This window comes from Sesamum indicum, linkage group LG4 (assembly GCF_026168435.1).
Source record: "Sesamum indicum cultivar Baizhima isolate 11 linkage group LG4, ASM2616843v1, whole genome shotgun sequence".
NCBI classification, from domain to species: Eukaryota; Viridiplantae; Streptophyta; class Magnoliopsida; order Lamiales; family Pedaliaceae; genus Sesamum; species Sesamum indicum.
In genome coordinates, this window is record NC_142660.1 from 11,294,579 (window position 1) to 11,309,995 (window position 15,417).

Sequence of the window (15,417 nt, forward strand, 5' to 3'; positions counted from 1 at the left end):
TAGGTGGTGTTTGTCAACTATTAATGTGTTATTGAGAATCACTACTCCACTCAAATCTTAACCCACTCTTCCATATGCTATGCAAATTTGTCCAGGCATGCCAAGACCAGGGCGCAATGTTTCCAGACTGCAATTCCCAGGAACCATTTTTGGCCATTGACAAAAAATCACAGAATGGTTGGTATAAATCTTACATAACTACAATCAAAATCTGTGTTCTGTAAAAAACGACTAATGAATTAGCCATTGAGGATGATGCAGGGTACAAATCATTAGCAAAATTCTAAAGTTGCAGCCAAATACACATTATCTAGAACTAAGAAATGAATTGAGAAAACAGATATATGAGCTGGCAGTGGCTAGAGCGATGGAAGCAATCCACCGTCTTGGGGTTTCTGTTTGTGTTGAGTTATAAAGCCACCTCTCATTCGGCAGATAGCCTGGATACAAATTCCATATGCTCTATCCCACCTGAAATTGGCAGAAACCAGCAATCTTGGAGATTGAGGTGCAGATTCAGGCATATGGTGTGCCACCTATCAGGAACTCTGAGCAGCAAAAATTGTGGAATGCTCAGCTGTTGTCGTTTTTCTCTTCTTATTACATTTCTTCCGCTTCCTTTTATTGTCATTTAGATCATCAAGTTTTCTTTTGATGACTTTCCCATGATCTTCATGTCTGCTGACACAAGTTCCAGAAACAAGCTGATGGGCAAGTTTTGCCAGACAAGGCCCTGCGAGAGACTTTGGGGGAATGGGCCTAAATAGAGTTTAATTTAATATCAGTAGGGCCTCTTTCTGGACAGCAAAATAAAAAGCATCAAATTTGGGGGTACTTTTAGCACACCCCCAAAATTAATAATGTCAACAAATACTAAATATCAGGAATACCGAAGCTGTCAATCTCCAATCTCCTACAAAACCATAATATGGTCAAGTGGAAACTCAACAGCTGCCTCTTTCCTGACTGAGATATTAACTGTGCTGTGCCCATTGCCTACTGCTGATGTCTTTAAGACAAGTTAAATCAATTTTAATATCTCAATGGCAACATATCACCATGTCAAAAAGAGAAGTCCTCATTACTGGTGTACCCAAAATTTTAAGAAACTAGTATCTTAAACCATTATGAACAAGCAGCCAAATCAGCTTTATTTACACAAATCAACAAACAAAATTCTTCTAAGATGGTCTGAGATTCTCCGATAGATTTTAATCTTCCAAAATCCGTACTCATTCACTTTTTTACTGCAAATTCTTTTCGCCATAAAATATACAAAAAACTCTTATTCTATTTTGGTATCTCAATAATGGATTTCCCATGGTGGGATGCACACAAAGCATAATGAATATCTCACCTTTTCAAAAATCTGCTCCGACCGATAGCCGTCTTCTCATGCCATAAAGCAAGTGGAGGTAGCAAATCATGCTTTCTGATGGACTGTTAGAGAAATAATTTCAACGTCAAGCAAGCAAAATAAAAGTCAATGAGCTTAGGAAACATTAATGAGGTTAAAATGGGCCAAAGTGGTGCAGATGATGAAAGAATGAGGCTGCAGTATCTATCCATGAATTGCATCTTACTGATTAAACACTCTAATACAACAGCGTATTCAAGTTTTATGATAAATGCTACAATCAACATGGAATGAGTGTGTAACCTGTTTCAATTTCATCAAGATCTAATTATCGTGGGAACTTTGCTATTCCGCCAGATAGGACGATAAATAAAAAGATGAATGGCTCCCTGCCCTTGGGAAATTTTTTTTGCAAGTTCTATTTGTTTTAGTTGTCCACGTTGGAAAAATCAAGAAAAGAGAAATAATATGGCATACCTTTTGAGGCATGTTAACTCCTTCTGGTGGTCTAGGGATGTGAGGATGAAAATGAGGGAGTTTGTAGAAGACAAACCTAAAATGAAGAATTGATAATTACAACCTTAAGATAACAAAAATCTGTCGAAGAATCAGAGGTAAGATAGGCAACAAGAAACATACACGATTTTGTTCTCCTTGATGGTTGTCATTTCACATAAAGGCGAAGAGATCTCTGCAGGACAAATGGGCTTCTCCGAGATGTATATGTACCCATTCATTCCACCACTACAAGGCATTACCAAAACCAAGAAATGAACTTTACGATTGACTTTGGCAATACCAACCAGGTAAACATGCAGCACAAATGAACAGATGGAATTCCTTCATATGGTATTGAAACAAGAATAAACGTAAGCTAAAATGAGATATTCCAGCATGTCATCGGAAGGATGATCAGAAAGTATCAACTTGTGGCTGATATTAGATAAGGAGACTTTTAAGTAATAAGCTCGATATCAATATAATAGAGGACCAGGATTAGTTCAAAGCCGTTGCATATTAAGGCAGCTAAGCAAGCAATTGAACTTTAGCTGCATAATGAGCTACTTATGAACCATGATTGAGATGCAGGAGGGGATGTGAAACATATAAAACAAAATGCTAAGGATATGGTTCTCCTAATTTCATCCAGTTAGGTCTTCCAATTTTCAATTTCAAATGCATGACATTGTTCAAGTTCTCCATGTGAGTCTAATAGTATGGTCTAAATATTTCAAGGAAACCATGAAACAGAATTCAAACTGAAGTGGCAAAAAATCAATGCCTGATCCCAGATCTGCCTCTTGTCCCTTGCCTTGATTCTGAAACAGTTATCGAAAGAGATCATAAAGATCAAGATAGAAGTTAACAAGGCCGGGTGCATATGCCACATGACTCAATTAGAAGCAAACCTTTGCAATAGAAAAACCAAACATAACAAAATTAGCTATGATGATCAAGTTTCAAGAACAATACAAGTTCTGATAATTGAAGGATTTAGACATGCTGCCTACCAAATGCCAACCTCCTAAGCCTTTCTTTGCCGGACGAGTTGAATATGTTAACAAAATGATGAAGGAGTCTTCATATGCAAACTCAATACAGGATCTCACCTAAATTTAGGGTTAATTTTTGTCTTCACTTTAGCTTTATGCAACTTTGGATGATCTTTATTCCGCTCAAAAAAGGTAAGCAACTTTGCAGCTAATGGATGTGACAGGTGAACAAACAGTTTATCAAGGCCCAAAGTGTTCCGCCGCCTCTCTTCATCCTAAATCACAACATATTACACAAAAATTATACATGTATTGGAACAGACAGCATGAAACTGAAATAATAGACACCGTATCGGAGTAAAGCTATTCTTAAGGCCCAAGAGAAGGTACAGTTTACATTATCTGAATTATTGAATGGGCTTAGGTGTTACCGTTAATGTATGTTCCACTTTTGCAATCTCAGTCAGAAGACGTTCTTCTTCGATAAACGGTAATCTACAAACAGCCTGCCAATCAAGTAGAGAATAACATTAAGTTATACTACGTAAGAACTAATAAAACAATAGAAAAGAATGGAACCAAGCACAGGTAAAATTGTTCTGGCTTTGCATATTATTTCCTTTAAGCCAAAAGCAACATGCTATCCTTGTGGGATTAAATTTTGTGCTATTGTTGTCTTTCTGATATGATGTCATCATATGAAGAACTCAGCAGGATGTCAAATTCCTACTATAGATAATATCCAACAAACTGAAGGGCATATATAAGTTGGTTACTCCCAAAATGAAAAACAAGGCCCTAATATTACACTTTTCTTGATTGAGATTGCACTTGCAACTGCGTCATACACTTACAAAATTCAAATTAAAATCCAGATTAGCCAGGAAACTCAATGGAGAACTGTTGATACCATGCAAAATAATTGATATTTGAATCATACCTTCCAAGCTTGTTTTCTTCCATTCAAGTCGAGCTCAAACTCTATATGAAAATTCGTAAGTTCATATCATATACAATGAGAAAAAGAGAAGATTGTGATTTTAAATGTAAGCATACCAGTAGGATAGAAGTCCAAAATAGGCGATGATGGATCTGTCATTAATTTCCTGTAGAGCAAAGGCAGCGCTTGTGCACTACACAAGGAACAGTGCTGTTATGACTAAATACTTGAGCTGAGAGTATATGGTTAATGAAAATTCATTTGAAAAACCTTGCAGCAGGGAGGACTCCCATTAATTGGTCGAAAGGCTTAAAGGGTTTCCCGAGTACAAAATCAATTTTGAGTTGATCAAGACCGCTAAAATCAGAAGCAAATGGAGCATAGTGGTATGGATAGAACCTGTTAATGTCAAAGCACTGCATGATAAATTTGCTAAAAGAAAGAAACAATTATGAAATATTTCTGGTGTGATATGACATTAATTAAATTAGCTCTCAAGAGCCTACACACAAAAGCACCTGGAACACTTAACATGTACTCAAATGAGAAGTTCCACTATACTAAGAGGTAGCAAGCAGAAAGAAAAGTTCCCAAAAAGCCATGCCCATGAATCAATATGTAAACTCCAAAAAGTTTAATCCACCATAAACATATTTACTTCTGCAACATTTAATTGTATTTTGTTCCTTCAATAACATAAGTCCAGTTGGGCATTGGAGAATACTACTCAATCTGCAGTCTATATAAGGGAAACCTTCAAATATACCCCAAAAATTAATTTAAGAAGAGAATAGTGGACTTCCTTTTCTTGTGATGCCTGAATATAATTTATTTTAAGAAAATAAGTAGTATTTTCTTTTGCTTTTATTTTGGGCAGAATGCAGATTACTGATTATGCATAGCAGTGAACGCCAGATGAAAAGTATGGATAGTACTTTCGAGTAGGACACAATGAAGTACTCCTAGAGGAATCATAGGCGACTACATATTAGATGTAGCTCCTCATAAATGAATAGGGTACAGATCTTACCTGTTAGACTTAATTTTCCATTTTGTGGCAAAAATCTTACAAATGTAGTATATTCTTCATCTTTTAATGGAATGTACTTACAATACATTGCACAGTGAACGCATTTGTAATAAACTACACAAACCTTATATGACTTGCATGATTGAAATATGAACTCATGAGACCGCAGGAGAGACTGTGACAGCAAAAACATACCAGCTACTGGCCTCATTACAATACAAAAGTTACACAGCTCAAAAGCACTATCATACTTCCCACTTATTGATGAACAGCTACTTTATTACAAGGAGAAAATGAGTTCCTAAACAGTCTGATAAGCAGCATTTTGAGTGTCATTTACAATATCTTATGGACTCCTATACTTATCTTTTCAGATAGGTTATAGTTGGTTGTTCACATGACAGCATCAAGTAGCACAGGGGAAGAAAATTTTGCAAGCACAGAAGATCACAAACCATTGCCAGGAGCACACTCCTTCATAGTAATAATGCATGACCCAACATATCCCTTCAACATATTTCAAGACCTACATCAGATAAACCAAAATGAAAAGACACATGTTATAGAGAAAGACATAGGAATGTTATGATATCACACATAGTAGGCTTAAAGATCAATTATCTTCAGCCAAATAGGAAGCCATATACAATAACAAAAGAAAGGAGAAAAGATTGACATACAAAAATCTTGATACTAGAGGATAGTCGATAAACAAAGAAAAGAATATGGAAGGAGAAGTCATGATCATGGGAAAAATAAACAATACCATGATCAACCCTGACTCAGAGAAATATCAAAGACATAATAATGTGCTCAATCTTTATGGTAGCACTGGAAAACCATAGAGCTAATTAAATGTCAGAAATTAATCTTTCTTACAGCATGTTTTTGAACTCTAGCACGGTCATCATCTGTTTGAACTTCAAATTTTTCGGTGTAGTATCTCTCCTTCCAACCATCCTCTCCTAGATTGACCTGATGAGGAAATATATTATCCTCTGCCACTGGAGATACAAATATTGAGCCATGTCTAGTTTATAGAATGAGATAAATCATTGCTGTTTGGGCAACCTTGTCTACCGGAAATTTGGCCTCAAAATTTATATGGTCAGGTGAACTCTGACTCTTTTTCCACCTGGACTGATTTAAAAATTAACAAGTACAAGTCTCAGAATCAACCAGATGTGTATTAAATGAAGAATTCAAGATACAAGCTAAGAGGCTGAAAGATTACATTCATTTTGGCTGAAGAATGCCTTGCATGTATCTCGGAAGCTGTTTGCTCCTGAAAGTAACTAAAAATTAACAATTATACCACACCAAAAGAAAGAGAGAATCCAGTGGCATGCACTATTTACTGGCCAACTTATTAAGAGCATTCTAATGAGCTAATAGGCAATGTTCAGCAATTTAATGTTCATTATAAATAGGAAACCGAAAAGCCAAAATAGATTTTGAACAAATAAGAACAAGTAGACGATGGTTAAGAAGTACCTTAACTCTAATACATGTCAACTTAAAAAGAATATCTAAAACAATCAAGTGAAATGGTACTAGAATGAGGGCTACTACCTGCCTCCGTTTCCTGAAAATCGCATTCTCATGAGAAGCAAGGGTTTGAACAAAGTGTTCTACCCGTTCCAAATTAACCTAGGAATAAGTATATATGAATGTTAGCAGATGCACTCAATGGACTTAGAACTAGAAAAAATTATCATAATTGTAAGCAGTTACAGAATAAATAATTTTTTGTGTTCAAGTATGAACATCTTTGTCAGGTGACTCTGCTCATATAAAAATAAAAGATTTAGTAAATTCTCACATGCATGAATGAGTTCCTCAAGATAAGCAGCAAGTGTAAAAGAACAATGTTAAAACTTTGTAAGGAAAAGCTTTTCCTGTAAAATATTAAATGCTTATGCAACAATGAGAGAAAGGAGAACACAAGCACATTTTTATGCAAAAGAACACAAGACAGTTGACGAACACCATTACGAAGCACAATACAGTTAAATGCATGCTCTACAGAAGGGCACAACATAGGAGAGGACACAGAGGAAGGGGAGAGGCATCACAAGCACCAGAAATAGCAAAAAATGGATAAGAAAGGAGTTAACAAAGAATGCAGAAATATACCTGAGAAGCATCAGTGAGATAACCACCCATTCGGACGAACTCTCTTTTGTAGACATCCATGAGCAAATCAATAGCCCCCTACAAGGAAGACAAGTTTAGAGTAAAACAACAATATGCCTATGTGGCATTTACCAGAAATTCACTGGCAAGTGGGAACTTTTTTCTGTTGGCACAAATGTGTGGCAACTATAGCTGAGAACTGAAGATCTTCATGCTATACTAACGGTACAAGTATTTGTAATATGCCAACCTCTGATATCTCCAATGATGGCACATGAGGCAGGAAATCATTTCCAACAAATAGACACATGAAAACAAAATCATCTATCAATCGCTCGAGATCAGCTTTCACTGTTGGATCTGGTATTCTCAGGCTCTCTGCGAGGTAGTCTCGGAGTACCCACACATTGACAAACTGAAACACCAAGATAGAAGTGAAAAATAAAGCCAGGAACTGGACACTTGGAAATACATGTAACTTTCTTGAATAACAGACCATCGATTCATGGAATTGGGCAAGAGCTAATTCCATGACATCACCAAGAAATAAGGTTCTTCCACAAGTATTTAGTCGATATGTATGACGCATACACTTTACTAAGAACACATAGAGAGTCGGTTGTCAACGATAGAAACGCCTGTATTACTCAATCATGGAGAATGGTAAAGAAATGGAAGAAATAGTAATTGAGAAGGAACTTGACACACAAGCAAAAAGTACCTTACTCGTTAGACTGCTATATGAACAAATACAGCAAAATGAATAAAGGGTAACATATAAAGCCCTAAAACCATGCTATTAAAAAGAAAGTCAAGTGCTTGTATACATAAGTATAAAGAGCAACCGTCATTCAATCATGCAGCATCTAGATTGCATGAATTCAATATTACCATAACATTCACAAATCTTTGCACAATGGAAACCACTGCACTGTTAAAGGAACTAACACACAAACAAGTCAGAAATGTGTAACAACCTGAAACTTCTGTCTTGATATGAAGTCTTCAAGATCTTGATCAGGACCTTTACTAGGCTTTGACTTACCACCTTTTCCTGTCTTGTATATTTTACGGCGTTTTCTAGGTGGCGCTCTTTGCACATCCTAGGCCATGGAAAACAACATGATAAGCAAGTCAATAGAAAAGCAAGGCCGATTGGATTCTCTGTGGTGGATCCTAGACGAGACCCTTTGAGAAAACTACCCTGTTCAAAACTTCATCAAGATCATTTTACATGTAATTTTCACCCTGAGGACATATAATATCAGATTAATCTCCAGAGTCAGACATAAATAAATTGAATTAGAAGACAAATGAACCTGGTACCACTATCGGGATATGTAAAAGAGAGAGTTCCACTAGCGACAGGGTAATAATGCTTGACTACAACCACAGAAACTAACACTCATGTATCATGGAGAATCGTAAAATCTATCACACAATATATATTCACAGCTAGTGTTGTAACATGCTTAGAAAGTCACTTCACTGAACTGGTTCTAGAACATGTTTCACATTGTGAAAGTGAAAAGCCAAAACAAGTAAGAAGGAAAAAATTACTCCAGATATCTGAATGTGCAGACTTGTTATATATGTCACTATCTCCTAAAGGCACATAGGTGAGTAGGATGAAGCTACTTAAAACTAGGTTGAGATTTTGTCTATGAAAGGGCTTGCAACATAGTAGAATGCAAATCTCAATGATGATAATCCAAGTGCAAGGCTAAAGCATACCTCCCGCAAAACTGAGAAGTGAACTTCATGGGTAGCCAAAGCAAGCATGATCAGATCAGCATCCTGACATAATTCCACCATAAGTCAACATAACTTCTTGTATTTACAGCATACTCAATGAACATGTTAGAGCTATGGAAACCAAATCAGCTTCTTGAAATTTACCAATCCATATAAACAATGGCGAGTATTTGGATCAAACCCAGGAAGATTTCTTTGCAAGCGGATATAAGACATTATTTTATGTTCTCCTTCACCAGGGACACTAGCATCGGAAAGGATTACCTATTATTGTCAGATAAAATTGATCAACTGAGGAAAGGATACTCGTACTAACGAACAAATGACAATTTTTTACCTTGATTCCCTTCCAACCAGGATCCTGGTTCATCCTCAAGTGTACATAATATCGAAGTGCAGATGACAGCAACTCCATGAATGCAGTTCCAGGCGTGATTACATTTGAATCAAGACCTGTACTCACTGAAGCTCCCCCTTTCTCTCCATGGGCATCTCTTTGTTTCTCTAATAGAGAGGCCTGAGAGCAATTGCGTTTCAATCCTTTTTTGTTTTTCCCCCACTATAAATGAAAGCCGACATTCTTTAAACATTGTTTATGACAGGGTAAAAACTATACTCACTTCATCAGCTGCATCTTTAGCAGCTCTGAATCGTCTTGCTCGCTGCTGATTCATCTTAGCCCTAGGGGCAACACCATCTGTGTGACAGTACCAATCAAGTTATCAACCAACATTTATTTCTCATTTCAGATAAATTCTATTCCCTAGTTATATTATTCGTAAAGCAGCATAAAATCTCTTCCAATTGAGACTAACTTGGAAAGAACTAACAACTTACCAATTGCCATGTACAGAAGCTTGCGAGGCCTAATCAACCAAAAAATTCGATCAATATACTTGAATACCGCGGTAAATACTTCATCATAACTCTTCGGAGACGGCTAAAAAAAGCAAAATCCAATTATTAACGACAAAAGTATTTTTTAGGGGGGGAAAACACATTTGCTTTAAAAGTAACACGATTTCACACATATGCCTAAAAGATACCAAGTTTTCGGGATGGAAACAGGGGTGTATGATGCCATTCATGTCGAGATAAAGATTGTCGAACTCAAAGCCATTTGGGTTTGGCATTGTAGTGTCAACTGGGATTTTAACTCCGTTAGCGAAGGCCGGAGAATCTTCCACAACGTCGACTACTGAAAGCGGGTATCTCTCTAATAGCCACCGGTAAAATGCCGGAATCCCCATTTTCTGTGTTCCTTAGGCCCTTTTCTTTCTCCCCTCTATAGAAATAATTCAGCTGCTACCTCTGAGCTCAGTTTTGTGACGGAAGGGTTTTGGTGAGTCAGGGAGGGTTTAAGAGCCGGAAAAGAATTGTGCTTGTTGAAAAGCGCTTAATACTAATCCATTCAGCTAGAGTCGCGTTTTAAGTTGTAACGTTGTAAAATTGTGGGTAACTGCCTGTTTCTGCAACGTTGATAAAATAATTCAGCGGGAAATCACTTTAAATCAAAACACGGTCAATCATTCGTATTCCAGCATCTTATATATTCCCACAATTAATTGCATCAATTCATATTTAAAATATAAAAAATTCTATTTTATTCCCGAGCTAAACAGAAATTTGTATTAGCATTTCAACATGGAAGATTCATATTCCATATTGAAAGAAAAGAGGCAAGAAACAATATTGTGCAATCAACTTTCACCACCATAATGAAAAGTTTGTGCTTCATTTGATGCCAAACTCCACCCTTTTCCTCTATCAGTTCATTTGATGCAAAACTTCATTATTTTCCTCTATCAGTTCTACGCTTACGTACTAAATATACAACTTCCAGCAATCAGTGTGGCCATAGCTTCAAATTGCATATCAAAGATTCAAGATGGAGGGACAATTGGGATCTACTTGTCAAATCAAAACATCGTACATCTTTGTAACAAGCTGTGAGCCACGTGATGGCATCCAATTTGTTGATCAACCCTCCAACTTGGTTGCACTGATGGTCGAACAGTTCAAGTGGGATTGATGAGCATGTAAAATGCTGATGATTGGATGAACAGCCAGGTGAAAAGGAGTGAATAAGCCCTCATTCCCAATCCAAATGGTGGTCCTCGGGAGTTCGCAGAAACCCAAACTGTGTGATCTGAGTCTTGTGGAAGGGCACACAGTCTCCGCACATGTTTCCAAAGCTCATAAAATATGTCAACTTCCTGCAAGTGGAAAATACAGTATTATATCACCAATTCTAGTATCATTTAGTGGAGTAGCCAACAATACTTCACCTTAATCGAAGCTGTAAAATATCCTTTTCTCGTCGAAAAAGGATGGTGGCACCACTGAGAAGCTTCAATCCTCCAAGTAACATAGTACAATCACATTATGATTGTTAAAGCTTTCCAATGTCAACATTCCTAGAGTAGCTAGTTTTTCTCTTGCATAAATCCGCTAAGCAATTCACCACACTTCTATTTATAGAATGTCTTATTAACAAGAGATTTGGAACTATTACAACTTTGAGATCCAGGCACATTAAGGATCTTCCGGAGGAGGTAAGCCCTGTCTCATCTCTATTTACCTTTCCATCCTTAGAAACCTTGCAATATTCGCTCAAATGTACCATATGTACAATCTGTGTTATTTTTAGGTTCCCAAAAGAGAGAATATTATAGTATGTTCTATTTCCAGGTGATGAGAGTGAGGAGTACGTGCATGGAGCCACTACCGGAAGAGATGAAAACACAGAGTGTTAGATTTGTAGTAAGTTTTAAAAAGATTGAAACAGCTTAACTATAGTTATAATCAGTTTTTCTCTGAAAATGTAAACGAGAGAATCTTTCCACAGAAATCTCAACTTCTTGGTGGCAAGGACAGTAATGTTTGTTCTTACAAGCAAATGGAGATCCCAAAGAGCCCCAACCACGCAATGGAGTTCCTCAGTAGATCATGGAGCCCATCTGCATCTGATTTCCTACACGTATTTTCATCCAATGTGAGAAACTTTTATTTGTTGATCACAGCCTGGGCAGCATGAGTAACATGAACATCAATGTGGAATCCATGCTTAATCAACTTATTAATGTAGTTGTACTTGACACATATAGCATCAATCAGCTGTTGGACAATTGTGAAACTCAAGAAGCATGTGAAATTGTGTACAAAAATAGATAGTGAGTACTGACAAAGTCTGCTAAACAAGGCACTAATCATCTGTCTGTCAGTCACTCATTCATTCGTTAAGCCTCTCCTCACAATAATATGCATATTGTTTCTTTATAGAACCTCTTGTTGTCTAGAGACACAAAAGAACAAGATGATAGAAGTTTGACGAGTGGAGGCAGCACAAATACAGCGGTAATACAGCAAGACAACATTAAGGTAGTCGCACCTATTTAATTAGAATCTGAAGCTCTGAGCAAAAAGAGATCTATCATTGCCACCTTTTGATTTATGTCTAAATGACATCTCTGTGCGCAGATGGACTTCAAACACCCAAAGACATGGCTAAGGGGAAAATCCTGGACTACCTTATTAAGGTCACCAAAGGAGCAGAAGAAAGAGGAAAAGCGACTGCACACAGCCCAGCTACATGCTGCCCTTTCACTCACTCAGCTTGCTGCAGCCATTGCTGGAACTGCCAGCAGCGTAGGCAAACAAGAGAGTTCTCCATTCCAAAATGGAAGAACAGAAGTACCAAGTCAGGATATGGGCGATGTACTCTCTTCTGCTGCTGCATTATTAACCAATGTGTGTGCTGAAACAGCAGAATCACTTGGTGCTCACAAGGCACAAGTTAGAACAGCTGTTGAATCCGGCATGGCCATTCAAAGTCCAATAGACATGATAGCAGTTACAGCTACAGCAGCAACATGTAACAATTAGATATACATTACTTCCTCATATTTTCCTGCAATCTCTTATTCAACTCCCAATTATAGAGGTAAACAGGAAACAGAGTAAGAATTCACAAAATCGCACAACATAACCAAAACTTGCTCTCGTCTTACCAGGTTTAAGAGGAGTTTCCCTTCTGAAATCAAGAGCCATGGAAGACCCTTTTTCCAGGATTCAAGAGATGCTTAAAATAAGTGCCGAGATCTGCACAATTATGCCTTCTGGTACGAGAAAATGACTGCATTGTAAACCTCCATTATTTCATGAAACTACATTCCCTTTTGCTGTCGTTTCCATAAGTATGTGATGATATTGATAAAAACAAATAGATAACTCTCCGCAGGACGCAAAGAATGCACAAGGGTCAGTGTCTATCTAAAGCATGATCATCTCGTGTTCTGTTTCAGAAAGAAGTACTTTGGAGGAGCCTTGACATCTGCAAAAGAGTGTACTATCTTCTATACCTCATCAACAGTGAATCGCACGTGAACACACACATAACACATGTATATGTATTAAAACTATGAGATGCACCGCTGCCCCCACTGCATTCTAGCTTTCTTCAACAAATTTCCGTGGTTCTTACCCCCAATCACTTTACCTGAAAGGGTACTTGAAGTGATAATGCGGAGTTTATGCTTATAACCCTCCCTTTTTCCAGATCAGATCACCAACATTAGTGAGGAGAGGACGGAGCACCAGGGGAACTCTTTGCTGTGTCTGAAGACTAAGAACGGTATTATAAAGCTGGTATTCGAAGATGAGATGCAATCAAAAATCTGGATATCAACCATTCTCAATCTCTTGGAGATGCGCAACCCCAGCCGGCAACGGCAAGCTATTCATACTGATTAGCCATTCTCAACTCATCCATTCCATAAAAAGAAGTTGAGCATTTACCTGAAGAAATCTTGTGTAAGATCAATAGTTGCTGAATAAGAATTAATAGTTGCATTTGAGCATTCAAACCTACTGGAGCATGCCATAGAATGAAACTCGAGAGCTTTCTCCAAAATCAAACACAACCAGAGTATTCCATAAAGATAACTTTTCGCGGTTGTGCAGGAAGTCGTGGAAGCCACACCCCACCCTTAGAGTTGAGAGATATTATGAATTGGCCCCTAATGAATTCATTTCCAGTCCATCTACTTTATATAATATAAGTTAAACCCACAAATATAGATAAAATTGTAAGTCCCTACATTTTCTAGGGATAGAAAAATCCAATTCAGTTGCGGAGAAGTGAAAAGAGGAAGAGGCCATGGTGAGGGAGCTCGCGAGGCGGAAGCAGAGACGCTCAGCATGGGGAGTGCTTGACGAAGACTATGATGCTGTTGCTCTCCATCTTTTTTCTTTCTTTTTTTGAATTTTTTATTTTATAAATTTTAACATATGAATTAAATAAATTATGTGTTTTTATATTTAAATATGAAAATATTAAAATGTTAGAATTTTATTTATTTTAATTTATATAAATAATATAATTTATTTGTTGTAATTTGCATAAATAATTATTCAATAAAAAATACCTTAACTATTATTATTTAGGAAAAAATATCATGTAAACTTATTTACTATAATTTATATAAACAATATAGTTTCATAATATATTCAACAGGAAAACAAATTAACTAAAAATATTCTAGGACAAAAATCATGTATTTTAATTCTAAAAACATATAAATATTAAAATAGTCCTGAACATATGATACTTTCATATGTAAAAAATGTATAATAATTTAATTTGATGTAATAATATTTTTTACATATAAATATTATATGAATAATAATTGTTTAATATTTATAATATTTTTTAATAAAATGTGAAAAAAGGTAAAGAATTAATCAAAAAAATAAAGAAGAAATATAAGCATAAATATGATAATACATTGGTAGGCAGTAGAAGAACAGTCTCCTCATTCTTGTCTTCTTTGCTTTTCTTCTAATTTCATTCTTCCACCATCTCCATGGAAGAAGATACTTCCACTTCTGGGAATAGCAACATTTCTCCCCAACTTCTGATTGAGTAAGTTTGGCAATTCCACATTTTCCTGTTGTAATTGCTTCCTTTCTTATATCCCTATAATTTTTACTAATATAATTGCATGTGAAGAATTGCAGAATGAAGCAGTGCAGAGATCTGAAGAAGAAGAAGAAGACAGATCGTGTTTTGCAATACGAGTAGCAATTTTTTCACCTTTTACGTTTTCTTCAGTCTGATTGTTAAGTAAGAATGCAACAGCGTTTTTATAAGTGTAAACGTAACGACTAGTTGAAGTCGTGTTAGTTTCTGTGTATATATATGTATCTTCGCCTCTTGTGAAGAACACTGAACTAAAAACACAGAAATCAAACACTATGTTTGTTTTTGTGTTTTGGCCCATCTTAGAGATGGGCCAAAACACAAAATGTTGTTTGGATATATAACTTGCACACCTCCACTAAGTGTGCAAGTTGTATTTTATTTTATTTTTTAAATTTTTTTCTCTCTCCTTTCTTTTCTCTCTCTTTCTTGTCGTCTTCTTCTGTTCTTCTTCTCTCTTCTTCTTTTCTCCCTCTTTTTTTTGCCGCCTTCTCTCTTCTCTCTTTCTTTTCTTTTTTCTTCTTTCTTCTTTCTTCTCTCTTTCCTTTTCTTCTTCATTTTTTTTTTCTAGTCGGTTTCTTTTCCTTATTTTCTTTCTTCTTCTTTCATTTGTTTTTCTGTTTGCAAGAGATTTGACCGATGTTATTTTCCTTCTGTTTTCTTGTTTTTTCACGCATTTTTTTTTCTTTCTGTTTTGTTGTTCGATCTAATTATTTTCGTGTGATT

The 15,417-nt window shown here is 36.5% G+C and overlaps 2 protein-coding genes across 5 annotated transcripts; one reads left to right on the forward strand and one right to left on the reverse strand.

Moving 5' to 3' along the window:
* Positions 1 to 216: 216 nt before the first annotated feature.
* LOC105160242 (5'-3' exoribonuclease 4) lies at positions 217 to 12,381 on the reverse strand. 4 transcript variants are annotated; one of them, XM_088879584.1, is made up of 27 exons: positions 12,103 to 12,242; positions 11,605 to 11,685; positions 11,000 to 11,435; positions 10,645 to 10,927; positions 9,758 to 10,180; positions 9,549 to 9,651; positions 9,332 to 9,408; positions 9,049 to 9,228; positions 8,856 to 8,975; positions 8,691 to 8,753; positions 7,934 to 8,059; positions 7,207 to 7,371; positions 6,957 to 7,034; positions 6,393 to 6,470; positions 6,055 to 6,105; positions 5,892 to 5,960; positions 5,700 to 5,795; positions 5,276 to 5,346; positions 4,061 to 4,189; positions 3,907 to 3,983; positions 3,791 to 3,831; positions 3,282 to 3,356; positions 2,968 to 3,125; positions 1,997 to 2,101; positions 1,835 to 1,910; positions 1,358 to 1,440; positions 217 to 759 (listed from the first exon to the last, which is right to left on the reverse strand). In XM_088879584.1, exons 5-27 carry the CDS (start codon positions 9,959 to 9,961, stop codon positions 540 to 542), a joined length of 2,445 nt encoding a protein of 814 aa, XP_088735710.1. In that variant the 5' UTR covers positions 9,962 to 10,180; positions 10,645 to 10,927; positions 11,000 to 11,435; positions 11,605 to 11,685; positions 12,103 to 12,242; the 3' UTR covers positions 217 to 539. The 4 variants fall into 4 exon arrangements, with proteins under 4 accessions (XP_088735710.1, XP_088735711.1, XP_020548906.1 ...); XM_088879585.1 differs by lacking the exon at positions 11,000 to 11,435 and having other exon boundaries at positions 12,242 to 12,381; XM_020693247.2 differs by lacking the exon at positions 11,000 to 11,435.
* On the forward strand, positions 11,361 to 13,567 carry LOC110011859 (uncharacterized). The gene is made up of 7 exons (XM_020693248.2): positions 11,361 to 11,474; positions 11,560 to 11,706; positions 11,994 to 12,092; positions 12,192 to 12,585; positions 12,725 to 12,832; positions 12,952 to 13,056; positions 13,270 to 13,567. Exons 1-7 carry the CDS (start codon positions 11,388 to 11,390, stop codon positions 13,461 to 13,463), a joined length of 1,134 nt encoding a protein of 377 aa, XP_020548907.1. The 5' UTR covers positions 11,361 to 11,387; the 3' UTR covers positions 13,464 to 13,567.
* Positions 13,568 to 15,417: the final 1,850 nt, after the last annotated feature.